We start from the raw sequence: 24,427 nt of genomic DNA, 5'->3' as shown, positions 1-24,427 counted from the left end.
TACACACCTAGGACACTATCTGAGTGCAAGACTGCAACGTTCGAAGGTGTGTTGTGCTTCCGCTGTGAGGACCAGCAGCAGCAGCATTAGACTGGAAAGAACAGTTAACGCCATTATTCATATAATGCCATAATTACGCAACTCAAGGAACAATTTAGTTGTCTAATTTTAACCAGCACTAGCGCAACATTTGTCGTATACGATGTGCGTACATATGTAGTGTATATAAAGAGCAAGATCTCCGTCGTAAGGAAAATGTTCGCCTATGTGCGTTCATACGTTGCTTACTTAACAACCAACACTTAGAAAGCCAAATGGTAAAAATGGAGTACAATTTATATCCTATGTATGTCCTAATTTGTAAAGCACATATGTTTATATGTACTTAGATCATTTGGAAGCACTAATGCATAAGTCGATCAAATATCTCATATAACCTGACTTCCAATTTTTATAATAAATGAAAATAAATAACTCTTTATTTGTATTTGTAGTTTTACGATAATAATAACCATATTCTTCAGTAAATGATTTCAATCAATTATGATTTTATAATTTCAACAAAATTTAATTTGAACTATTAGGCGAAATATTATATTGAAGTCCAAGTATTTTGTACAAGTTTTCTGCTGGTAGTGTGCAAGCAGTGTATGGTGAGGGGTGCGGGTTCGAATATTTTTACTATTTTTGATATTTTGTGGTATATTGTTTTGATAAATTTTGAGAATATTACAGCAATATTTTGATTTTACTCAAAATTGGTTGCGGGTATCTCACGAGTGTCTCGAGTGTGCTCGACTGTAGCTTTCTAATTTTATTTTATTATTTATATTCTATTAATAATAATTATCAATGTTTTATCGTTCGCTACATTTTGATTGAAAATTGTAAATTTGTATTATTCGGTACACTTATGTAGAAGTCGGCACACCTTGTATTATTCCGAAGCTTATCGCAAATGGTAAAATGTTATTTTCATATTACTATGGCAACCAGTACAAACAAAACAAACGAACATTGGAGAAAAGTGGCAAATTTCAGTGACAATTTTAGTCAGTGAATAATTGTATAGTAGCTAAGATATGGAACGGGACGAATCTTTGTTGAAACGAAAGCGCAACAAACGAAAGCGCAAAAGTCAAACAACACGGATCTATCGCAAAATGGAGCAAGAGGTACAATTGCTGCTTTCTCACAGCAACAGCAAAAGTCACATTGGAGGAGAGCAGCTTGCTGTTGATTTAGAGTTGCGCTCGCTAGAATTCTTCCATGGCAGCGGCATCAGTGAATTGAATTCAATTCAAACGGACCATAATAAAAGTGCCGATGAGGATTCAATAGCAACTGGCGGCGGCACAAGACAAGCCGTGAGTTTGGCAGCTACTTTCATAGCCATAGATCTCTCCGATTCGCCGGTGGTCAGTGCCTGGTTGTATCATCAACGGCACTTCTATGACAACGGTCAACTCTATGTGCCAAGCTCTATGTGGTTGCATGTACCGCTGCAGATCCGCGACTGTGGGCCCCAACTGAGCCGTGCCCAGATTCGCATGTTGAATCGCTACCAAGAGGAGGCCAAGGGCAGCGGTAAATGCAAGCTGACTCCGAGATTCGTGGCGCTGCTTACAGAGAATGCGTCGGCAACGGGTCGCTTCACAATCGATGCGACGCTTTATCGCAGCAATTACGGCAGACGTTTCAAAAGCATTTTCCTTGCCCCGACGCCCGTGCAACAGTTTCATGGTCTGCCTAATCGTCGTTGCCTCTGGCTGTGCTTGAAGCAATTGCGTTTTAGTGCACATCCCCAGGTGCTGGAAGAGCATCGACAGGCGCAGCACCTGGAGGATCTCTACGATTTGTACATGCAGCATGTGAACAATCAGATCTGCCGCAAGCTGAGCCAAGAGTTACAGATGGCACGTCACATTGTGGCACGACTGCTCAACGCAAATGAACAGCAAAAGTCGTCGGAACAGTTGGCTGCACACATCCAACGCCAACTGCGCTTGGTCCACCAGCTGCGCACTCGCTTCTACGCCGAGTCGACAGCACAGCGAACGCTACTCCAACGACTGCTCACGCAATGGGCCCAGCTGAAGGAGCTGCGACGCCGACAGCGGTTTCAATGCACACGTTTCCAGCTGAGTCTGCGCTTGGTGCAACCTCCGGATCTGGACGCTGCTTACACCGCTTGGAAGCAGCGCTTCGAAACGGATCTGGCCGAAGTTTATCGCGAGCACTTGGAGGCATACTACCGACGTCGCCGCTTGTGGCAAAGCGGGGAACATTCAAGCACACAGCGCCTGAAACCGCCGCGTAAGCCACAATTTGCCGAGATTATGGAAACTCTGAAGGTGCAATTTGAACGCGCCTTTCAGGATCCGGAGGAGCCGTTGGTGCATGTACAACAAGTGATCGTTGATGAGTCAGCCATCAAAGTGCAGTCCAACAAGGAGGAGCAGTCGCAAAAGAGCCGCAACTACTATCTGAAAATCTATCTGGACACCCAATTTGTGGCCCAGACACGCAGCTATCGCCTGGAGCCGGATCTCCATGTCCACATGAATGAGACCATCGGTGTTCTGCTTGACCGATCGATGCCTCAGTTGCTCAACATTTGGGTAAGTCTTGTTTGCCTATATCTTTGATAACTTTTGGTAGTATACTAAGCTATAAACTTACTTAATTACCATTAGTTTACTTAAGGCGTTCTATGTCAAATAACATTTTGTATAGTGCCAGCATAAATATAGTAGAAGGGTTAATACAAATTTACCTCAAAGAAGAAATGTGAACCTTTTTTGAGATAATAAAAGGAGATAATAAAAGACTCATCTGTATGAGCCGATAATGCAATAAGAGAATGTAGCCGAGGAACACACATTGGGAACGACTTGCTTGGGTAAAACACATATTCCTCGACATTTTTGTATACAATGAAACTTTCCATAGCATACTACTGTGGGCTAAAAGTAAGGTGAATTTGTTTGTAAGATGAAAAATCTTTATTTATTCTTCTAAGTCAATTTCATCGCCTTCGAAGAAATCCCCTCCCGATAAAATACACTTATGCCAACGTTTTTTCCAATCCTCGAAACATGTCAAATACTCCCTTTCCGGTATAGCCTCAGCGCTTTCTTCGAAGCGAACCCCTCCATTGGGCGGACAATTTTTTTTTACTTTTTCGTTCTTGCTGTTGACCGAACACAGGCACTAATTATTGAACAATTGTTTATGGCTCTCATACTATGGTAAAATATTTAATCTTGAATTAGATCTTAGACATGTAAACAAACACATAAATAGGACAATTTTTCTTATTTTTATAATAAATTTAGAAAATACGTTATTGTTCAGAATTATCTGAGAGCCCTGTTCAGCGAAAATCCCTGTTGAAAACATAAAAATTGTTTAAGTAAAGAGTTAAGTTAAAAATTGTAAAGTAAAGTACATTTATCATTTAAAAAAATGAAATTCTCTTGAGACACTTAACACTCACTTATTGAAATTCAAACTCAGGCTTGTAATCGTAAAAAGCTCCGTATACTTCGTGTTCTGTTGCATCTATCATAGCATCAGTTACAGTCCCATTCGTGATGCAATTGATGATTTCTGGTTGAAAGCAGTCCTCAACACTGGTCAATCTGTTCAACTGGAAATCCCTGTAAATCGGCCATGGTGTCCAACCTGCTCGACCCTTGGCGACCAGTGCACAACGAACACTGGCTTTAATCTGGTCTGACAGAAGATTATCGCAGCTCTCATTACAGAAATTATCACTGGCACTGTCGTCTGACTCCGTACACCAATTCTTGCTGCTCAATAGAAATAAACCATAGCTTTTGCTGCCATCAACTTGTATACTAATAACGTTAGTTTGAAAGCCGCTTTCGTGATTTGCAATATACACCCAGGCTGCTAGATCCTCTCGTGGTACACCTAGTCGATCCATTTCGATGGCCAAGGTACAACGATCGAGAGTTCGATCACTTTGTACTGTGCGGACCAGAAACAGAACAAAAAGAAGAACTGTCTTCTCCATTTAGCAAAAATCGATTGAACAACTTCGATTGATAGCTGCTTCGATTTCACAACTATATTAAGTGTAAAACAAGTAATAAAATCGAGCACACTCGACTATGAGATACCCACCAATAAGAGCAAAACAGTATACAAAATTTATTATATGTTATGAAAATACTAAAATGAACCGACAGCTATATTTGGTATAGTATACATATATAGTATAGTACAAAATATATACCAGATAGTCAGACAAAGCAGCTGAGACGCTATTGCAGTAGGCGTATTTAGTCATACAAAAATTTGATTGATTTGTTCCGTCTCTTATTCTTCCTTCTCTTATAATTTCTGAGATTTAAGTCTCGGTTTTTGACGCTAATCAAGGATATATGTATGTATGGGATCGGAGAAGACTCCTTCTGCCTGTTACATAAATTTCCTGCACGCACAAAGTTATAATACCCTTCTACCCTATGGGTAGCGGGTATAAAATATAGAGAATGCAAGTGCATTTGTCAAAGCTGACAAATGATTATTTGAAATGACTCATTCCCTTTCAGAGCTCGCTAATAACTGATAGAACTAAATTTATTGATAATAATGACCAGACGTCTGTGTTTGCTCTAGTGACACAGTCCAAGAACTGATTATTTTCATTTTGAAGTGCATACTATAATTTTTTCAAAATTCGATAAGGCTCTAAAAACAATGTGTATTTGGTAAGTATGGCACTGTTAATTGAAAACGAATTAATATCATTGTCCTGACTAATTGCCTCTTTCCCGGATGCGAAAATTTGTACACAAACACTCTTAAACCGCGCATTTAGGGTTGCATACAAAGACACAAATATCTTTAACAGTTAAACAGCAACAATATCAAATTAATCAAAAATTGCAAAAATATTTATTTAAAATCTGTGACAAGTGACAAAATGTCTAGAACAAAAATATTATTATTATTATTCTTGTTATACTGTGAATACAAACAAATTGCAGTTTGAGAGAGGATCAGACAATGATAACGAAGGGTTATTTCTTCTTTCTTTGCACTAACTCATCAAAACTCAAACTCAGGCTTGTAGTCGACAAAATTTAAGCACTCTCTTTGTTCAGTTAAAGTCATTCTGGAAGTAGCTCTCACGGTGTCATTGGTCATTCTCACTTCAAAGCAGTCTTCAACACTCGTCATTTTCGCCTCCACTGATGCGAATTTGTCATAAGCCGCTTGCCATGGTGTCCAACCTTCCATTTTCTTCACTAGCACAGCACAATCCACACTTGCTTTAATGTTGTCCGTCAATAGACTATCACAGCTGATTTTGCAGTGATTTGATGAGTAAGTGTCCGTCGATTTGCACCAATACTTGCTACTGAATTGAAATAAACCATAGTTTCGGCTGCCATCGGCATTTTTTGGACTAATTGCGTGAGTTTGATAGCTACTCAGAATGTCTGCAATAAAAACCCAGGCTGCTAAATCCTGTCGCGGTACTCCTAGTCGATCCATTTCAATAGCCAGGGTACAACGATCGAGTATCCTTTGACCTTGGGCTGTGCCACCTAGGAGCAGAGCAAATAAAACAAGCACAACTTTCTTCTCCATGTTGCTTTTTTCGACTGAATTAGACGTCGCAAAACTGAGTCTGAGGAAAGTACATTATGTGGTCTTTACCAATTGCCACAATTTGTTAGTATATACATGTGCATGTATGTATATCAATTTAGACAATCTTTTATAGATAAGACTCCACATAAGTAGCAACCAAATTAAATCAAGGTGTCCAATCTTTATTTACAACATTAGCACACTAATTTATGATATTATTAAGTTTTGTTTACTGAAGTTCTTTCTTTCATTCATGCTTACAGCCAAGGAGTGTGAAATTTATTCTTTAACCAATATAACCAATTTGGACAGGGTTCAGCACATTTGATTTTCAATTGAAATATTAAATATAATATGTTATTCTATAGACAGTTCGACTCAACTGTATCAAGTAGAGGATATTTCAAAGTACGTCACTCGCAACCGCAGCTTTTTGTTTTAATTTACCAAACACTAAAACAAATCCCCTATTCAATGTTGTATACTATAGATAGATATTGCCGTAGAACGGATAAAGATAGTAACTCATGCGATAATGCAGTCCGTCAAGCCCATAGAGATTACAGCTAGATTTGTGTTAGTCTTATCGGTGATACAATAATTGTTATCAATATAATCGTACATATGTGCTCGTAATCTTGTTAATTCCAGCTCTACGAGAAGTCGTCGGTAACGTCACATAGTCGCCGCTTGGCACTGATAAGCACATCATTGGCGGGGGAGCAGCGGCGGCAGAAACTTAGCTTTCAGGTTGAGTCATCCTCGGGTGGAGTGCGTCCCAGGTTGGCGGGAGATCTCCACGTGCAGCTCGACTATCGAAACACAGATGGTGCCGGTGGCAGCGAACTAGATGACATTCAAATCCTGCCTGAAGCGTTGCGTCAAACATTGCTGCCCAGCAAATTGCCAGCATGGCCAAAGAATGCTGAGAACACTCCGGCAACGCCTAGACCACCAAGTCAGCGAAGGAAACCCGCGGAGCAGCAACAGCACTCGCCACTCGTGTTTGCCGAGCAGCAGCTGCAGCTGTGCAGCGTGGAGGCGCTGCTGGCGAATCGTCGCTTTCAGCTGCTGCACTCGCGGCATCAGCAACGGAACCTGCACACCAAGCAGCTGCGCTTTGTGCCCGCTCTGGAGCATGAAATTCCTGTAGTCGAAGAGCAACCGCTTGATAGTTCGGGACAACTGCTGGATCCTGGCACCAACTGGAACCCGATAGATCTGCACAAGCATCGCGGGCGCAAGTATCTGCAGTTGCTGTACGAGACGATCACCAGCCAGTGTGCACAGCGTGCCAAGTCTCTGCAAAGGGCGCGTCCTCTCCTGCAGCTGCTTGACAACAGCTTTGGCCTGGAGCACACGACTGGCTGGACTGCCCTCTGGCGCGCCTTGTGCGCCTTCTTCACGCGCCAAGCGACGACAACGGCGCCACGAATCCGTGAACCCGCCAGGCCAACACAGTTGCCGCCATCGCAGCCAGAAACGCTGAGTGGAGCGCGGCAGTTCAATGTGTCACTGCATGTGGTGCGGGCAACCGGAGTTCCGGCGCGTAGTCGCCACATACTCAACGTGGAGCGTCAGGAGAGACGTCGCAGCAGCGATCTGAGCGCCAGTCTCTTTGTCACGCAGAGTAGGTAAATGGATTTGTGATTGGTTCCTCATTAATGCCGCATCATTTTTAGCTTTGATGTACTCCAATGTGCGTCCCTTTGTCACGCTGAGCTACGGCCAGCGATTGAGCCGCAGCAGCACGGCTGAGGGCTCGAATCCCACTTGGAACGAGCAGCTGCAGCTGCAGCTGACCGGCGAACCGCATGAGTTGGCGGAAGACATCAAGATCAGTCTGTTCGATGAGCTCATCGAGCAGCAGTACACGGATGAGGCAGCCGATGTCTATCAGCGGGTGCAGTGCAATTGGCTGGGCGAATATCGCATACCAATCAGTCGCCTTTTGGCCAATCGCAAGGTGAGTTGCGGCTCGGATTAAACTAACTGAAGGCGATGTGTGTATCCAAATGTGTGCTGCAACTTTCAAGTGAGGATTGCAGAGTAATCCTTAGCATATTTCTGGTCACTTGTCTGTCTGCTGCCGAGCTGTTCATCACTAACAGTGATCAGTGCAACGAGACCTGAGTCACTGGAATTAATATCTCGGCGATTGTCCGACGCTGCCTTGGTTATCTTAAAAGCAACTTGTCCACTTCTCGGGGTGTTACTTTCCTTGAAGTTTTAGGATCCCCTAGCGGTTCAGCTGCAGACCTTCCCAGGTCTATGCTCAGTCTCCCTTGAGTCCACCGGTTTAACCTAACCAAACCAAGTAAATATTATTTTTGTGTTGCAGTTCGAGGGCTGCATTGAGCTGTGCATGCCCAAGGTGCTGGTGGGCTACAAGCGACCACTAATCGATTCGGTGACCAACATATCTATCGAACAGTATCCCGAGTTCAAGGAGAGCGTCCACCTCTGGTTCTATTTGAGCATCGAGCCCGGCTGCGAGTTGACGCCCATTCAAGCTGGCGGTCTTGCCTGCGCCGAGCTGCCACAGCTGCAGCAATTTCTGGTCGAGCGTCGCCTGGAATTGCAGCAGCTGTTGCCACAGGCGCAGCAGCGCTATGTGGATCCATTGGTCTGCACGTCGCAGGGCAAGCGCGTCTGTCTGACACGTCTGCTGGAGCCGGTGCCACTGCCCCCAGCACTGACGGCGCCAACCAGCGATCAGCTGGTGGAGATCCTTTGCCGCTTTGTTTCGTTGCTGTGCCCGTTGCGCAGCCAGTTGGATGCTTGCCACAGCTTTCAGGGCGTCTGGCTGGACAATCAGACGCTGCTCGACAGCACCTGGTGCTCGATCAAGGATCTGGGTGTGCTGCTCTGCAACTACCTGCTCACCCTGGGGATCGAGTGTTGGCTGCTGCTCGGCTTCGCCTGCCCCTACGGCGAATGCACGTTCGTCATCTATCGACACCCGGACAGCGCTGAGCTGCTGCTGCTCGCACCATCTACAGGCAAACGCTACCAGCTGCAGGATGTTTTCTGTCCCCTGACACGAGTCCATTGTATGGTGGGGCAAGACAACGTATGTACCACCAAATATGCTCATATGTATACGATATCACACACGTATCAATCTTGAAATTCGTTGCTTGTTTCCGCTCAGATCTATTTCAACATACAGAGTGAGTCACGCGTCAGCATGACGAATTTCAACATACTCGATGGCGCCTGCTGGTTGCCGTTGTTCAACAAACACCAGCCAGCGCCTCAGGGTGGCGTCCATCGTCTGGACTATGCCTACAAGCGGAGCTATGATCTGCGCCAGCTGCAGAAGCAAATCGAGCGCAAGATCATGAAGAAAATTGCCGCTTGGCGCAGCACACGCAAAACCATTTGGAATCGGTGGGTGACCCCCCATAAATCGCCAAACAAATTGATAGTGATAACGACCAAAAACACATTACTCATTTACAGTGCCTTCCAGACGCGTCTACAGCGGATTTTAAAAGATATGGAGAACCTAGCCACCTACTCCGGCAGCCGCTACGATGAGCCCGCGTACAGTGAGGAACTGGAGCGAGAGTATCCCAACTTCAGGGTATGTATGCACTTCACAGACACCCGCGTCTGAAACTAAATTTCTTATTCACAATTTGTTGTCACAGCTCTACGGCTTTACCATCAACTTTCCATATACCAACCTTACTGCCATATCGGAGCGCATTCGAACCACTTGCATTCACTATAACAACAATGCTTTGGTCGAGTTCTGTGTCGCGGTGCACGTTAAGGCCTATGCTAACGATGTGCTCTCTGTGTGGGTCTTCCTGCTGTCCATAGTGCCATTGGTTGCCTGAACGCAACTGCAACTACAATTACAACTACAACTACAAATACAACCGCAACTACGTATCGCAACGCTATGAATCAATGTACGTCCAAAAACAATGTCGAAAGATACTACCTGACTGACGTTTGCCTCTACTGATAAAGCAGCCGGGTGTCTTCATAGATAATGCTAATCAATAAAAAATAACTATGATCCCTGCCCCCGATTGTACTCCTGACTTCGGATCACCCGATGGCATTTATAATTACAATTCCAATCAATTATTTGTTTTAAATAATAATTTCTCTATATTCAATTGAATTTTAATTGACTCTGACGGAATTCTTAAATCTGAAAATAATACCGAAAACTGATGCAAATTATTTTATACTGTAAAAACATTTTGTTAGATAAACTTTTAAATTTCACATCAATTTAAATTGAAGACACATTTATATCACGGCTTTAACATATTTTCCTGAAAATACTAATTAAATTTGATAGTTAATGATTGTAAAATTATCTATAGGGTCAGTAAGAGCACTAATTATTAATTTTTTCATATTAAGACTACTAAATGGACAGCTATAATTAATTAATTTAATCTAAACATCAATTTCCGATAATCACAACCTGATCATACCCTGGGTCCAACCCTTTGGTGCCAGGTAAAAAAAACGCTTTATCGCACTACCAAAAAAAAATGAAAAAGCGAGTATTAAACTCGATTTACAAAATTTGGCCGATGATAACGCGTGGCGTGGTTGGGTGGTTATGGAGTTTTGTGGTTTGTTTCTTTAGGCTGATTGGTCAGGTTGTCGAGCCGTTGCGGTTGCGTTTAGTTCACTGCGCACCCTCAAACCGTGTAGACTGTGCACCAAACTTGTACCTTAACCCGGTGCGCGATGTATGGGAAATTGTCGGAGAAATATGCGAAATTCAAGCGATACGTAAAATGGCTTTATGTTCTCTATGAACTCAACACACAGATTGCCATTTGCGAGCCATGGGAGAAGGTGTTTTGCCGTAAGTAGTCAAGTGCGGTAATATTTTTAACTATTAACCGGCGATTACCAAACGCCAACTTAATAGAACCCACCTATCTATGCACACATATAGACAAATTCTATTTGTAAGTATTTCTGCACTCATCGGTATCTTATCTATTTCGGTCACTCTCCCTATACAACTTACAGTCAGGAGAGGCCGTGACTAAGTGCTGGCCAAATACCAAATACTTACACCTAACACACATGTAATTGCTTTCGTTATTTATTTGCAGACGTACTTCTCAGTAGTTGTATATCCCTGATACTGTATGCCACCTACGCCTACGTGCCCAGCTATTGTCTGCTGCTGGTCAGTTACTTGATGCCCATTTCGAGCAATACGAATCGGACTAGTCACTATGTGTGTCCGCAATCAGAAGCCGGAATATGCAGTAGCAGTCAATCTTATCTTACGTAACATTAGAAGCTAGTCGTAAATATTAATAAAGAATCATTTTAAATAACATAAACCGAAAGTTTTACCCATTACCGATTTTGTTGGTCTTGTTGGGCTAAACTTTAATCTGTGTGAACCATGGTTTAGTTAATTAAACTGTAATCACTTGCAAATGACTTGGATCATAAATATATTGAACTAACTACATATTTATTTACGTATCAATAATGAAGCCATTAATTGCTCAACTGTTGCTTTGCATACCAGATTAGTTAGCGTTGCCACATCCGCTTTGAATTACAGATTACCCGCCCAAACAAGTTACGGTGTGGCCACTCTTTCAGAAATTTATTACGAACTCAAGTTGGCATTACTGCATTCCACATTGCTGCCAACTCGTTTAAATTTTGGCAATGCATCGTGCGTTTGCAGCTGGCGCATTTTGTTTATAAAATAAGAAGGTAATCGTTTAATGAAATATGTCGAATGATAAGCGCACTGTGTATGTGGGTGGTTTAACCGATGAGGTAACGGAAAGGCTATTGAACAATGCATTTATACCATTCGGCGACATTGCGGATATACAAATGCCGGTCGACTACGAGTCACAAAAGCATCGAGGATTTGCTTTTATTGAGTACGAGAACTATGAAGATGCCGCCTCTGCCATTTACAATATGGTAATTTAAAATAAAGAATTGTGTATATATCAAAATATTCATCTTAATGATTTTAAAGAACGACTCAGAACTATGTGGACGCACGATTCGCGTAAATCTAGCAAAGCCTGTGCGTGTCAAGGAAGACAGCTTTAAGCCGGTTTGGGCGGATGATGACTGGCTACAGAAGCATGCAGGCGCCACATTGCCAACCGATGGCGAGCCTGAAGCAGACAAGGACAAGGTGGAGACACCATCGACGGGTCCGGCCGTAATTGAAAAGTCTGAGAAGCGAAATCCACAGGTGTTCTTTGACATACGAATTGGTGGCAACGATGCCGGACGCATTGTGATGCTGCTGCGAGCAGATGTTGTTCCCAAGACCGCAGAGAACTTCCGCCAGCTCTGCACGCATGAACAGGGCTATGGATACAAGGGCTGCACCTTCCACCGTATCATTCCAGAATTCGTGAGTCTTTTACCTTTGCAACATTTGTCGAATAACTGAAACTCAACAAACACTGCATTTCAGATGTGCCAAGGCGGAGATTTTACCAATAACAATGGTACCGGTGGCAAATCCATTTACGGCAAGAAGTTTGACGATGAGAACTTTAGCTTGAAACACAACAGTTTCGGCACTCTATCCATGGCGAATTCTGGTCCAAATACAAATGGATCGCAGTTTTTTATATGCACAACAAAGTAAGCTCGCTAGCTTAAGATCAGCAATATATGGTATTCTAATTAAAAATAATCCCTCCGAAACAGAACAGACTGGCTGGATAACAAGCACGTGGTCTTTGGACATGTCATCAGTGGAGCGGATGTTGTGCGCAAGATGGAACGCTGCGGCAATAAATCTGGAACCCCATCACAGAAAATAATCATTTATGCTTGCGGCGAACTGAAATAAACTTGTGGCACCCAAAGAAATGTCTGATTTTGTTGGTTTTTCATTCTTTATTTAACGAGTTAGTTACTCGAACATTACATCAATTCATCATACAGCAATGCTGAAAAATAATGAGATAAAATAATTAGTACGCTAAGTTAAAGGATTCAGAAATTGCTGATCGAATTGACGAGTCAGTTGGGGAAAGAAGAAGACTAGACAGCATGGCTTGAGTCTCAGTTGAATGAATCCCAAAATGGGTGATTTCATCATTTTAAAATTCAAACAAGAATAAATATTGTTTATTCACCTCGTTTATCCATATGTTCAATGGTCGAACGGAAACTATCATCAATATTGTGCTGCAAAGTAAGAAGATAGCGTCTTATTAGTTACGCATATTACTAACCGCGACAAGGAATCGAATTCGTAATTAAATCAGTCAGGGAAAGTTGACCGCATGGTTTTTAATGGGTTCTACTCAGTAGAGGGATCCTGATTAAAGGATAGTTCATCAGAAAACCATTTCTACATATAACAACTAAGTGAGTACATACCTTTCAGTTTCCCCAATACGAATTAAAGATAGCACTACCGCAATCAGACTGAAAATGATAATCATTTATTAGTTTTCTCAAATTATTTAGAGTTTAGGAAGAAAATATTTTTTTTTCAGACAGGGAGAAGCTGACCGCATGGTTTTTAATGGGTTCTGCTCAGTAGAGGGATCCTGATATAGGAATAGTTCATCAGAGTAGAGGCGAAATATGCAATTATAAAGCGAAAAAACTTACCGTCAAGGTTGATTCAAAGCCCGATATTTTACATGAATTTAGCAGCAAAATCTGAAATTTTAGAATAGAAAATTAGCATATACGATCTTGGAATATCAATATATTATTTACTTCTACAAATATATCAGTTTCGAAAAGTTGTAACATGTTTACTTCTAATGAACTATACTGAGGTAACATCATTTACATTCTTGAAAACTATCTTTTTGGCATAGGATAGGCATATTACCTTGCGGCCTTGCATTATTTATCCAGATTAAGAAGGACCCATACACACCGTCATCCGTAAACTGCAATAATATAAATATATTACTACTTTCCATGGCAATAATTAATAGGAATTGTCTAAACAAAATTATCAGTATCCTTTTGGTTAATTTTCTTTGGTTGGTCAGCATAACTTTCAGATTTAGATTATCATCAATATGATGTTTAAGTTAATATTGAGATCACAAATAGTGAACTTACTTCAATGTAAAGCAAGTTCCAAATATCAAAGCAACACTCTCGTTGATGTCTACTTTATCTTTTAAAATCAACATGTCCACAATCTGTAAAAGATACAAATTTTCACGTTAGTTGAAAGATAAAAAACAACCATTTACTACATAGTTCTGCAGTTCTGTTTCTTTCAGTTACTTTTCTCCGCATTTTCTACTCAGTAGAACGAAAGTTATGATTGATAAAGGTATTCATCATCTAAACAGAACAGCACCAAAGGTAGAAAATGTATTGGCAAAGATGCTTACCTAAATAAGTCACGTGGGCAGGTTTTCAAAGTATCTGCAAGAAAAGAAATTACATTAGCCGAAGTCTTTTTCAAGCTGTACGGAATATTTAATATTATTTCAGTTGCAATAATTGCAGCCATGGGGTTTTAAATCACAGAAATCGTACGGTAATTACTTTCATCATTTCAAATGCAAATATTTTTCATTTTAATTTACTTACTATATTGAATCGGCTTCTAAATTTCGGCTTAACCTCAATTGAACATTAGGCCAAGGAAAATACTGAAATTATTAAGAAATCTTAGGTTAGGAGACATTACACATCTCAACTTAATTTAACTAAATGAGAAATGCATCAGTTGCAAAATATTGCAGCCATGGGGTTTTAAATCACGGAAATCGTACGGTAATTACTTTCATCATATATAAAAAAAAATTTATAACAAAGTGCGAAACTTACCTAAATCCTAAGTAAGGAATGCACTTTTCCTTTTTCCCTAGGAAACCTAGTAATGGAATAAATATAAAGTTAGTTGCACGGCATTTTATTAGAACACAAATAGGGTTAAACTTCGATTTTTATCAGAATCCTTTTGGTTAAATTTTAAGTTGAAAATCAACAGCACTTTGTTCAGATTGAACTTATCATCATAAACTAAATTTCTTGAAATCCAAATGAAACATTACCATATTAGCAGCTCGCCATGTTGATACCGGTCCATTTCGACCACGTGGTTGCATAGCTGCAAAAGACAAATAAAAAAACATGTATTAACGAAGATTCCTCACTCACTAAAATATTTATGAAAGCGTCAATTATCAGTTGGCCGTTCTTATTCTTTCCACATGAATTGAATGACAGTAAACCTCTTGCGAAGTTACTATTATTCGACTCTTCAGAAAAAGAACAATCATCATTTGATAACAGACAACAAATTGTAGCAGTACCTACATTTTTTTTATTTTTCCGATGTCAAAAAATTACATTTTGATTTGAAAGATTGAATCCAATATGATCATCTAATCATATAAAAGTTGCATAAAAATTTATGATGCAGTCTGTAAAAAACAGATCAAAACTGCTTCGACCATCTCGATTTTCCATTAATACACAACCCAACTTCGCCGAAATTGAAAAGGAAATGAACGAGTTCAATGAATAGAGTGACCAACTGAAAATTTTGAAAAAAAAAAACGCTAATCTGCACAGCAGACAAAAGCTGATTGATTTGCTGTGAGTTAACAGGGTGTTTATATTACATTGCCTCAACGAAGATAAAATGTGTATTTTAAATCGAGATGTTAAGTAAAATATCATTATTATTATTATTAGTATTATTTTTAATGTCTAAATTTACTGATATATGAAAATAAAATATTTTTATTGGATTGCAAAAACATCGATGTTAGGATAACAAATGATTTTAAAACATCGATTTGTTGTGCCATCGATATTTCTCCACCTCTACACAACTCTACAACCAATCCATAAACAAAAAAATTTTGTGTATATAAAACTTAAAAGCTGTCGCCGAAGTAAATAAAACTATAGATGCGGATACCCCGACATTCAAAAAGCTGCAATTGTTAAGAACAACCGGAGTATGGGATATTAGTGGATAAAAATACGGGTAAGCTGTTTACGTATGACACATTGGTAATACATCTGCAAGTATGTATATGTATGAAGATGAAGATATTCTTTTAAATGTACATATATACACATGTAAAGTGTAGACATATGCAGGTAAATACACGTACATGTATACATCTGTGTTTGTTATTGCATCTGTGTGCAGTTTGAGAACAGTTGAAGTTCAAGTCCGAGTTGAAGCAGTATTCATTATATATCTGTATTTGTATTCTATAATTTTATTTAGTAAGGAAAGAGCAAAAACCAACAACGCATTTACCCAATGTTCTCCAACGGGCTGCCGTGCAATCTGTCGTTTCCGAGCTGCCTGAGTGTCCCAAAAGATGGTAACGAGGAACTCTTGCCTTCCAATATGGGGACAAGGGAACCAGTTATTCTTAACGTATATGATATGGTAAGTGCATGTGTAAATGTGTGTGCGTGCGCGTAAGTGTGCCAGCAGCTGTTTAAACATTCAATAAACCAATCTGTGATTAATGCTAATTGTTTATTTCTGAATCTCTAATCTGATTTGACGCAGTATTGGATCAATGAATACACAACTTCAATCGGTCTTGGCGTTTTCCATTCCGGCGTTGAGGCATTTGGCACCGAATTTGCGTACGGCGGTCATCCGTTTCCCTTCACTGGCGTCTTCGAAATAACTCCTCGCGACCACGACGAGCTCGGTGAGCAGTTTCAGTTCAGACAGAGCATACAGATTGGATGCACCGACTTCACATATGAGGAGGTGCGTCGTCTTGTTGAGGAATTGGGCAATCAGTTTCGCGGAGATCGTTACCATCTTATGAACAACAATTGCAATCACTTCTCGGGTTCATTGACACAGGTAGACAACATAAATCGAACAACATATATAGTTCAACATATTTTTTTTTGCTAATTATTAGATACTTTGCGGCCAAGAGATACCCAGCTGGGTGAATCGTCTCGCACATTTTAGCTCCTGTGTGCCATTTTTACAGAGATGTTTACCAAAGTGAGTTTCTCTTTTATATTCTATGACATTAATTTCTATAGTATCAAAATATCCTTTCACTTATAGAGAGTGGCTCACACCGAATGCCTTGCAGCAAAGCATAACTACAATCCAAGAGCGCGAAGACTCGGACAACAGTCCCCTCTGAGACATTACCTGATATAAGATATTTGCAAAGCCCAAGCGAGCGCAACTCATCCCTGCTGTCTGAAGACCAACAACAATATTGTTAAGTTAAATAGTATAAAACAAAAATATAAAAACAAAAAAAAAACGCCGGGATAATCGACACTCATTTCATTGCAGCCAATAAGATAACAGAAAAACGAAAAACTCCCTCAATAGAATGCAACAAAAATATGTAATGTTAATAGGTTTATAATAGGCTACATTTAAAGTGACTAAATTATTGGCTATTGTAATTTGACTATTTCAAAACTAAGATTAACTAATTAAGTGCCGATAAGTGTAAGTGTTGCGAGTTCGAGGAGAAGCTCTACACTTTCAGGATCATTTATAAAAATTTGAATTAAAATTAACATAAATAGTAAACATCGAAAAAGTTATCTTTAGGAAATTGGTAAAATGTATTAAACAGCAAAACAAACAACACACAGATTAATATTAAGAATATCAAAAATTTGTCGATCATATTGTCATTGTCATTTCATTTGTAACCAATACTTGTTTTTGATTATTTTATATTTACAATTTTACAATGTCAAAAGCCGCATGTCTATCAAAACACCAAAAAAAAAAAGTATTAAAAATAAATAAAAAACGTATCTGTTATCAAATAAATATGTACTTGACATTCTGATATTTACATATACATTAAAATACTATTATATTTAAAATTTTTTAAAGAAAATATATTTTAATTCAATAATAATTCGATATACGTAATTATTTATAGTTTTACGTCTAAGCAAGAAGATATACACAAAACTACCTAAATACTTAAAAAGACCGATTTTCAGACAAACAAACAAAATGGTCAAAATGGTGCCAAACTAATGTCGCCAATTGGTGAATTGGTCTCTTACTCGATATGTTTTTGCAAATTCGATTTAAAAAACAGTTTTAAGAACACAAAAATATCGCTAATGTTGCTGCATTACAAGGCTAAGGCTAAAAAAAACGTCCAGAATTTGAATTTGGCAAATATCTAGTGTACCGCAAGAATGAACATTCAATTTATAATTATGATGATAAATACATTGTGAGAACTATTTACAACTTTTTGGTGGCTTCCAAAAAAACTCCACGATTGTTTCTTAAACATTTGATCGTTTTGTTTTCATTCCACCAAACCACCTCAAACCAAACTGGACACATTATTATATAGACCAACAGCAGCGATCTCATCGCCATCTGTAGCTAATCCATCATTGCCCAGGACATCGGGTGGCAGGTGACCGCGATAGCTCATTGGGTAGCCCCTTATCGAATGCTCACTCTGCACATGAACATTGGAATGCAAATGCTGTGGTTCATTTCCATTTGCCAGACTGACAGTTTGGTTTGCGTATTCGCTCGGGACATGGACATGGAAAGTCGCTCCAGAACCGTGATGTAATTGCTGACCAGGGAAACTTCTTAGATGTCGCGAATTGGTCAAGTCGCCCGAGTAGATGGGCTGAGCTCGTTGCAGATTGCGTACACGATTGGGAAGATCGTGAAAATAGGCATCTTTCGGTACATCGAACTTGGAATGTGCATTTCTCGCATGGGCGGCGTATAGAGTGGATGAATTGTGCAAAGGAGTAGCAGCGTTTTCATTAGCCAGCATACCAAGTGGGAGTGGATGTGGATGCGAATGCAAGTTGTTATTCAAGCGGGAGCTAAACTCAATTGGCGAATGCAGGGCAGATGTACTTAAAGGCATTTCTTGCGCTGACTGCGAGCTAGAATCTATTTTACCCTGTAACTGGGCAACCATATCCTTAACTTGACCGGAAATGGGTTTCCTTAGGTATTTAATTTCGCTATTTCGAATTTCAACCTTTGATGGAGCATCGTTCGGGCTTTGCCTTCTTAGAAGCATATCCTCCGACTGTCTTGGCGTCTCCTGGCCTGGAGAAATGTCATTGGGATTTGTGTAGTATAGCGTTGAGTTCGCTGAGAAGTTTTCATCCAAACAGAGTGCCTGACGCTTCAACAGATTCGAGATGGATTGTTGAGTATCGAAAACTGTTGCTTCAGCCCTGCGCGATGAAGCTGGCGATGGTGTCGCGTGTTGCTGTTGCGCCTTATACATCAACTTATCTCCACACATTCTGTCCGCATTCTCATTGAGTGCTACCTCATCTTTATGCAGATCCGCAAAAGAGGCATCTTTGCGCAGAGCTTTGATCACTGTATTCAGCATGTTGTCGCCTCTGGTAATGCAATGGTAATACTTTTGCGTCTCTGACGGTGACATTTCAAACTCCCAGCTGTTTGAATTCTGTGAGGGATTCGATGTTTCACTTGAATTGGGATAACGTCGCTGCACATGCGTGTACTCATCGTAGTTTGGACTGTGGCCGCTGTCCTTGCTCTCTAGCAAATTGCATTGATTCCCAGGACTGTAGGTGGATGGATCGCTCTGGCCAGGAGAAAGCGAACACAGTTGGAGTTTATTCTCCTCTTCGTTTTCTCGCTCCATGATCAGCGAAGTTTTCTCCAGCAAATCACCCAATCTCTCTGAGACTTTTAAAAAGTCTAGCTTAAGTTCATTCAGTTTAGACTTCTTCAATTCCTCTTGTGGCAGAGGTAATGATGTAGCAATTGGATCAGTGCTATTGCCTGGAACTTCAGTGCTCGAATTGGATTGAGTATCGTCATTTGTGTCACTATTCTCAGCTATTTGCCTGCCATGATGGGAGTGATAAACAGATGTAACAACAGCTTGGTTATCATTCTCAAGAACTTCGACGCTCTTCGAATTGCAGAGTTTATTTGCATCGCAGTTGCTATCGAGTAGATCCAAACTACGGCATCGAGACAACGTGCGCTCAACCCGCTGACTCTTTGTCTGATTGTCGAATGTGGAACGCATTGGCTCGCCCCGACGCAGATACTCATTTAGATACTGTCGCTTACTCTCGCATCGCATCCGATCCTCGATCATTGTGCGGGTTAACTGCTCAATTTGATCATTTGTTTTCATGGCCAGCGCCTGCACCTTGTGGCCCAATCGTTCCTTTGTTTTGTGCACATATTTTTTCAGGCTCTTGCGATTGCAATTCAATTTGTTCTCGATGTGCCGGAAGAAGGGGCCACAGTAACAGGTGTTGCCCACACTCACTGGACCCTTGTGTATGTGACCCGCCAGATCGAGAAAGTACTGTTCGCCTTGCTTCAGCGGCTCTTTGGGTAACGTCTCCAGCTTGGGCGATGGAAATGAGCGTGGATCAGGAAAATAATGACAGCCATATGGCGACCAATTGATTGCCTTGTCTACACAATCTTTATCCTTTTCCTGCACCGGTGTCGCTTTGTCATTATCCTTTGGCTTTTCTTTGCGATTACGTATGCGTTTCGGCGTATTTAGGATCTCCAGAATCTCCCTATAATTTTTGCGCATTGCAATGCTCTGTGGCGTATCGCCCTGTGCATTCTTTACACTCATTCGAGCATCTGCCTCGAGCAGAATACGAGTCAACTTGCGTCTGCCCATAGCGCAGGTGATGTGCAAAGCCGTGTCCCCGTTGAGGTTCGTCTTGTTGGGATCACAGAGCGCCGAGAGCAATATCCGCGTAACTCCCGCATGACCATAACGACACGCCGTATGCAGTGCTGTATCGCCATACTACAAACAATAAAATTCATATTGTATAAATGATTATATACAACTAAAGCTTTACAGCTTACCTTGTTTTGCACATCGGGATCGGCGCCAGCCATCAAAAGTTCTCTGGAACTTTGGTTATGACCATTCTGTGCCGCCAAGTGCAGCGCTGAGAGTCCTTCATTGTTGATAATACTCAGTGTAGCATTATGTAGTGCCTCAATTGTATTTGCCACCCTCGCCTTCAGCCTGCTTTTATCCTTATGCTGTGTTTTAGACGTTGACGCCGACGTCGACGGCGGCATGCAGATCAGTTTAACGCAGCGACTAAACCCGCGGCTCGCTGCCTCATGCAACGGTGTGTTACCCTGGCCGGATTCCTTGGCCAGACGATCAGTATTGCTCGTGAGTAGTACTTGAACACAGCGATCATCGCCAGCAGCGGCGGCATCATGCAGTGCCGTCCAGTTTCTGGCTTCGTGCTGTCAAGGATAAAAGGGACCGATATTTATTGACTCCCTTAAAAATGAAGTTATGTAATTAGACTTACCCCGGAAATGGCATTCGGCAAGGCTTCCTGTTTCAAATTGCGATCCATACTGCATTTTCTGCATGTAAAAAGTAGAATTTATTGTAAAATTTATCATTTTGTAAGCTTTATTTATAAGAAAAATTTTTATTTACAAATTTTTACATTAAAAATTTTAACAATATTTTATATTTATTTATTTTTATGAATTATATTATTTTAAATGTACGATGTGAAGAAAGTAACAATCACAAATAAAAGTACATATGTATGTTGTACATATAATACACAACTATGTACACGACATACACACTGTGTATTACACAGTTACACGCACACACACACATGCATACGCCTTCCTCACGAATAGTTGGCAATGATCATTGTGGATTGCATATATAGTGCATTAATTTCAACGCACAAGTTTCCGAAGTTATCTATAATAATTAACAATTTGTTTGTCCATTTATGCATATTCACAACATTTTTAGCATATTTTCATAATCGCAAATATTTGGTGCTGCTTATAACAGCTACATATGTATGTGGCCACATCAGAATTTACAATAAATGATCGCTAGCCCAAAACACGACCGAAGTTTTCACAACTTACAGCTTAAGGCGCCTAATTATTTAATTCCGTTACACTTTCCAGTAGGTTAGAATGTATGCAATTTTATCGTATTTTCTCTTTACAGATAACAGTTGATTATTTTTTATATGTTTACTTACAATTTGTGCACACCCAGAGATAATTTGGCTTCAAGCCTGGCCTTAAGGAAAATAGAAGAGAAAACGCGGCGAATTGAAATTGGCAACAGGTTTAGTATGAAGAGGTGCGGAAATATCGATGTCACTATTGATGTATCGATAATTTCAACATTTTTTTTATGGCAAACATCGGTTGAAAAAATACCAATCTTCCATATGTGCGTCAAGATAGCTCCGCAACTTTAGCGTCACATATCGATAAAAAAAAAAATATCGGCTAAAAAAATCGAATGCTTTGCAATTTGTTTTATTCAAATCGTGATATTCGTTTTCGAGAAAATCGCATTTTATAGAATAGTACACATTATTGAATTTTTGCGCGTTACCTAAAGTAGTCAAAACGTTGCCAAAAATTCGAAAGCAAAAACGAAACGCGCAAAAATTCAATAATGTGTACTATTCTACTAAAATGCGATTTTCTCGAAAACGAATATCACGATTTGAATAAAACGAATTGCAAAGCATTCGAATTTTTTATGTTTATATTATAGCAATGCGCGCCTTCTCAGACAAAGTCTAGGAGAGCGTATAATCGAAAAATGTAGATGTTATTTTGAATTTTCTCGGAAACTATGATAATTTGCTATGTAGTATATATTGGGAAATGATACATATGTTAATTATCTATTTTTAAAGTATTAACCAATTATATACATAGTCAAAATGTTGAAAAATCTGCAAAACAAAAATTCGACGCTAACTTTTTACTAGCTTCGCAGATGTTAAGCGTTGCCATGCCAAATTGAAATTTATTTGTAATTTTCGCAATAATCACAAAAATTTAATTTTCCCGAAAACGGCTTAACCGATTTAAATAAAACAAAAAGCAAAATATTTGTCTATTTGATTCGAATAGAATGAAATAGCGCGACATGGCCTATAAGTTCTGCAAATATTAAGAATAATTTGATGATAGCGTTAACATAAAGTTTTGCCGCTAACAGTGATCAAGTAAACTGCAAAATTACGATTTAAATAAGAATATAAAATTGCGTATATTTATTAATTATAACAAAGTAATATATATATAAATAGAGTATTTAAATGTAAATTTAAATTATAGTAATATTTGTTTCATTTAGTTATTTTCTGCAAGTATTTGAAGTCCCGCCAAAGTCCAAATGGTGTTATTTAACACTGACTGGTTCCACGCTGGTTCCAGTGATTTGATGCACCTGCGAAATGAACTTGTTTTTGCGGGTTAGGAAAAGGTCAATTTTCTCAAAAACAGATAATTGGATTTCAAACAAACTTGCTATATATCTTCCTTATAGTTGTATCTACGAAAGTATAATGTGCGCTATGGCCGACAAGAAAGTCAAAAAAAAGTTAGGTCATTAATCGGCAGCATTGATTTTTTGTGCTCATTTTGTATGGGGCTGGAGCTGAGGTTATCGTACTTTTCCTGAAATATCTCAAAAACGAAAAGTTTTAAAATTATGAATTTTTGAGGGTATATTTATAAAACAATACTCTATAACTTGTCATAAGCCGATTTGGCCGACAACTCGTCAAAGCTGAGATATTTGCAAAAATGTTGCTACCTCAATTTTTCAATCACGATTTTAGTGCATAAATACTGCATGAAATTTGACGAACATGGATTTAATAGAAAGATAATTTAATTTTCTATTGTTTTGCATTTAAACTTTTTTAATTTTAGTTTAAATACCACGTAAAAAGACGAAAATAAAAGGTTTTTTTTAGCCGATATTTTTTTTATCGATATGTGACGGAGCTATCTTGACGCACATATCTTCCATAGGTAATATTCTTCATTTTTTATAAATCGATATTTAATGTTAGAAACTTATCGATTGCAAATTAAATGATTCTTACATCTCTGATTTTTACACAACAACTTTTTGTAAGAACATTATTTTTGTTTGCAAAATGATTATACAAACTATAAAAACTGCAGTTTTGAGAACAACACGGCTACCGCTGTTCTCACAATCGTTAATTAGTCGACAGGAGTTCTCCGTGACAGCAACACAATTCAGTAAAGCGTATGACCACGATGGTAAAACGCGGGTTTCCATTTTTAACACCGAAACCAATAATGGCCTTATGGTCACCGGCTACAGTCAATATGGATTTCGACTCAACAACGATATGGTATTGATTGGACCCATTTCAGTTTTCCCTAGGTGAGGAGATCAACATTATTCTATCATTAAATAAGTCAAGCAGTGTAGTTAAGAATATCCGTTACATTGCAGATCGGTACTTTCTTGGAATGTCAACTCCTTTGAAGACATCAACGAACAAAGTCTTAGTCTCTTTCCGACGTTAGAGCCGAAGATTGATATATTGGTCATTGGCATTGGAGATCAAGCTCCCACAGCGAGTTTGTCCAAGCGAGTGATAGAATTTATGAAGAAATACAAAATAAATGTGGAAGTTCTTCGCACAGAACAGGTAAAAATGATCTTGAAGTAACCAATTTTCAATCATAGGTAATATATGTATTTACATATCCAATTTTAGGCTTGCGCAACATTTAATTTCTTAAATGCGGAGGGTAGAATGGTGGCATGTGCTCTTATTCCACCTGTGCACATTTCTTACAACGAAAACGATGTGCTGCAAACGAAGTTGAGACATAAACAGCTTTATGAGACAGATTGAAATAGAATGCGTTGAATAGATAGTACATATGATTACTAGTAGTTTGTACATTGACAAATAGAAAATGATATATATTTGTAATATTATATTTATGTAGCTGCAAGTTATCAAT

The 24,427-nt window shown here is 39.6% G+C and overlaps 8 protein-coding genes, 1 long non-coding RNA gene and 2 other non-coding genes across 19 annotated transcripts; 5 read left to right on the top strand and 6 right to left on the bottom strand.

The window, feature by feature from the left end:
* Positions 1-992: 992 nt before the first annotated feature.
* Positions 993-9,710, top strand: LOC133840084 (coiled-coil and C2 domain-containing protein 2A). The gene is made up of 7 exons (XM_062271741.1): positions 993-2,621; positions 6,283-7,261; positions 7,314-7,597; positions 7,973-8,704; positions 8,786-9,024; positions 9,097-9,220; positions 9,288-9,710. The coding sequence occupies exons 1-7, from the start codon at positions 1,083-1,085 to the stop codon at positions 9,477-9,479; spliced, it is 4,089 nt and encodes a 1,362-aa protein (XP_062127725.1). The 5' UTR covers positions 993-1,082; the 3' UTR covers positions 9,480-9,710.
* On the bottom strand, positions 3,177-4,069 carry LOC133842514 (lysozyme P-like). Its single transcript, XM_062275630.1, has 2 exons — positions 3,500-4,069; positions 3,177-3,389 (listed from the first exon to the last, which is right to left on the bottom strand). The coding sequence occupies exon 1, from the start codon at positions 4,040-4,042 to the stop codon at positions 3,500-3,502; it is 543 nt and encodes a 180-aa protein (XP_062131614.1). The 5' UTR covers positions 4,043-4,069; the 3' UTR covers positions 3,177-3,389.
* On the bottom strand, positions 4,900-5,654 carry LOC133842092 (lysozyme P-like). Its single transcript, XM_062275009.1, has one exon. It carries the CDS (start codon positions 5,626-5,628, stop codon positions 5,083-5,085), a length of 546 nt encoding a protein of 181 aa, XP_062130993.1. The 5' UTR covers positions 5,629-5,654; the 3' UTR covers positions 4,900-5,082.
* Positions 9,711-10,119: 409 nt separating the features above from the next.
* Positions 10,120-10,982, top strand: LOC133840088 (serine palmitoyltransferase small subunit B). Its single transcript, XM_062271750.1, has 2 exons — positions 10,120-10,477; positions 10,734-10,982. Exons 1-2 carry the CDS (start codon positions 10,357-10,359, stop codon positions 10,916-10,918), a joined length of 306 nt encoding a protein of 101 aa, XP_062127734.1. The 5' UTR covers positions 10,120-10,356; the 3' UTR covers positions 10,919-10,982.
* Positions 10,983-11,293: 311 nt separating this feature from the next.
* LOC133840086 (peptidyl-prolyl cis-trans isomerase E) lies at positions 11,294-12,492 on the top strand. 2 transcript variants are annotated; one of them, XM_062271748.1, is made up of 4 exons: positions 11,294-11,577; positions 11,636-12,025; positions 12,089-12,261; positions 12,333-12,492. In XM_062271748.1, exons 1-4 carry the CDS (start codon positions 11,377-11,379, stop codon positions 12,343-12,345), a joined length of 777 nt encoding a protein of 258 aa, XP_062127732.1. In that variant the 5' UTR covers positions 11,294-11,376; the 3' UTR covers positions 12,346-12,492. The 2 variants fall into 2 exon arrangements, with proteins under 2 accessions (XP_062127732.1, XP_062127731.1); XM_062271747.1 differs by having other exon boundaries at positions 11,295-11,577; positions 12,328-12,492.
* Positions 12,493-12,499: 7 nt separating this feature from the next.
* Positions 12,500-15,143, bottom strand: LOC133840089 (uncharacterized). 5 transcript variants are annotated; one of them, XR_009894163.1, is made up of 11 exons: positions 14,929-15,143; positions 14,664-14,719; positions 14,437-14,482; positions 14,197-14,258; positions 13,995-14,028; positions 13,714-13,796; positions 13,475-13,535; positions 13,246-13,296; positions 12,991-13,056; positions 12,762-12,796; positions 12,500-12,572 (listed from the first exon to the last, which is right to left on the bottom strand). It is a non-coding gene; the product is annotated as an uncharacterized LOC133840089 (long non-coding RNA). The 5 variants fall into 5 exon arrangements; XR_009894162.1 differs by having other exon boundaries at positions 12,762-12,813; positions 13,009-13,056; positions 14,659-14,719; positions 14,929-15,140; XR_009894161.1 differs by having other exon boundaries at positions 12,762-12,813; positions 13,009-13,056; positions 14,929-15,136.
* LOC133846644 (small nucleolar RNA Me28S-Cm3227) lies at positions 13,598-13,675 on the bottom strand. Its single transcript, XR_009894985.1, has one exon. It is a non-coding gene; the product is annotated as a small nucleolar RNA Me28S-Cm3227 (small nucleolar RNA).
* LOC133846643 (small nucleolar RNA Me28S-Cm3227) lies at positions 14,553-14,631 on the bottom strand. Its single transcript, XR_009894984.1, has one exon. It is a non-coding gene; the product is annotated as a small nucleolar RNA Me28S-Cm3227 (small nucleolar RNA).
* A 228-nt stretch (positions 15,144-15,371) lies between the features above and the next one.
* On the top strand, positions 15,372-16,915 carry LOC133840087 (deubiquitinase DESI2). The gene is made up of 5 exons (XM_062271749.1): positions 15,372-15,607; positions 15,857-16,024; positions 16,151-16,459; positions 16,521-16,609; positions 16,676-16,915. The coding sequence occupies exons 2-5, from the start codon at positions 15,893-15,895 to the stop codon at positions 16,755-16,757; spliced, it is 612 nt and encodes a 203-aa protein (XP_062127733.1). The 5' UTR covers positions 15,372-15,607; positions 15,857-15,892; the 3' UTR covers positions 16,758-16,915.
* On the bottom strand, positions 16,214-21,759 carry LOC133840085 (uncharacterized). 4 transcript variants are annotated; one of them, XM_062271743.1, is made up of 4 exons: positions 21,646-21,759; positions 20,935-20,992; positions 20,468-20,866; positions 16,214-20,405 (listed from the first exon to the last, which is right to left on the bottom strand). In XM_062271743.1, exons 2-4 carry the CDS (start codon positions 20,980-20,982, stop codon positions 17,928-17,930), a joined length of 2,925 nt encoding a protein of 974 aa, XP_062127727.1. In that variant the 5' UTR covers positions 20,983-20,992; positions 21,646-21,759; the 3' UTR covers positions 16,214-17,927. The 4 variants fall into 4 exon arrangements, with proteins under 4 accessions (XP_062127727.1, XP_062127728.1, XP_062127726.1 ...); XM_062271744.1 differs by having other exon boundaries at positions 21,527-21,653; XM_062271742.1 differs by lacking the exon at positions 21,646-21,759 and adding an exon at positions 21,335-21,434.
* A 1,755-nt stretch (positions 21,760-23,514) lies between these two features.
* LOC133846516 (NADH dehydrogenase [ubiquinone] 1 alpha subcomplex assembly factor 3) lies at positions 23,515-24,418 on the top strand. The gene is made up of 3 exons (XM_062281536.1): positions 23,515-23,834; positions 23,907-24,105; positions 24,175-24,418. The coding sequence occupies exons 1-3, from the start codon at positions 23,578-23,580 to the stop codon at positions 24,313-24,315; spliced, it is 597 nt and encodes a 198-aa protein (XP_062137520.1). The 5' UTR covers positions 23,515-23,577; the 3' UTR covers positions 24,316-24,418.
* The last annotated feature ends 9 nt before the right edge of the window (positions 24,419-24,427 follow it).

The sequence above is a fragment of the Drosophila sulfurigaster genome, chromosome 3 (assembly GCF_023558435.1).
Source record: "Drosophila sulfurigaster albostrigata strain 15112-1811.04 chromosome 3, ASM2355843v2, whole genome shotgun sequence".
NCBI lineage: Eukaryota > Metazoa > Arthropoda > Insecta > Diptera > Drosophilidae > Drosophila > Drosophila sulfurigaster.
The sequence above is the reverse complement of the archived record's forward strand: the minus strand, read 5'-3'. Positions and strand labels throughout refer to the sequence as shown.

Coding starts and splice junctions, on each gene's coding strand:
- LOC133846516 (XM_062281536.1), top strand. CDS start 23,578: ATGATTATACAAACTATAAAAACTGCAGTTTTGAGAACAACACGGCTA. Junction 23,835..23,906: donor CCCATTTCAGTTTTCCCTAG/GTGAGGAGATCA, acceptor GTTACATTGCAG/ATCGGTACTTTCTTGGAATG. Junction 24,106..24,174: donor AAGTTCTTCGCACAGAACAG/GTAAAAATGATC, acceptor ATCCAATTTTAG/GCTTGCGCAACATTTAATTT.
- LOC133840088 (XM_062271750.1), top strand. CDS start 10,357: ATGTATGGGAAATTGTCGGAGAAATATGCGAAATTCAAGCGATACGTA. Junction 10,478..10,733: donor ATGGGAGAAGGTGTTTTGCC/GTAAGTAGTCAA, acceptor ATTTATTTGCAG/ACGTACTTCTCAGTAGTTGT.
- LOC133842514 (XM_062275630.1), bottom strand. CDS start 4,042: ATGGAGAAGACAGTTCTTCTTTTTGTTCTGTTTCTGGTCCGCACAGTA.
- LOC133842092 (XM_062275009.1), bottom strand. CDS start 5,628: ATGGAGAAGAAAGTTGTGCTTGTTTTATTTGCTCTGCTCCTAGGTGGC.
- LOC133840084 (XM_062271741.1), top strand. CDS start 1,083: ATGGAACGGGACGAATCTTTGTTGAAACGAAAGCGCAACAAACGAAAG. Junction 7,262..7,313: donor CAGTCTCTTTGTCACGCAGA/GTAGGTAAATGG, acceptor CATCATTTTTAG/CTTTGATGTACTCCAATGTG. Junction 7,598..7,972: donor GCCTTTTGGCCAATCGCAAG/GTGAGTTGCGGC, acceptor TTTGTGTTGCAG/TTCGAGGGCTGCATTGAGCT.
- LOC133840085 (XM_062271742.1), bottom strand. CDS start 21,387: ATGCATAAATGGACAAACAAATTGTTAATTATTATAGATAACTTCGGA. Junction 20,993..21,334: donor ATAGATAACTTCGGAAACTT/GTGCGTTGAAAT, acceptor TTTTACATGCAG/AAAATGCAGTATGGATCGCA. Junction 20,867..20,934: donor TGCCGAATGCCATTTCCGGG/GTAAGTCTAATT, acceptor TATCCTTGACAG/CACGAAGCCAGAAACTGGAC.
- LOC133840087 (XM_062271749.1), top strand. CDS start 15,893: ATGTTCTCCAACGGGCTGCCGTGCAATCTGTCGTTTCCGAGCTGCCTG. Junction 16,025..16,150: donor TTCTTAACGTATATGATATG/GTAAGTGCATGT, acceptor GATTTGACGCAG/TATTGGATCAATGAATACAC. Junction 16,460..16,520: donor TCTCGGGTTCATTGACACAG/GTAGACAACATA, acceptor GCTAATTATTAG/ATACTTTGCGGCCAAGAGAT.
- LOC133840086 (XM_062271747.1), top strand. CDS start 11,377: ATGTCGAATGATAAGCGCACTGTGTATGTGGGTGGTTTAACCGATGAG. Junction 11,578..11,635: donor CCTCTGCCATTTACAATATG/GTAATTTAAAAT, acceptor ATGATTTTAAAG/AACGACTCAGAACTATGTGG. Junction 12,026..12,088: donor ACCGTATCATTCCAGAATTC/GTGAGTCTTTTA, acceptor ACTGCATTTCAG/ATGTGCCAAGGCGGAGATTT.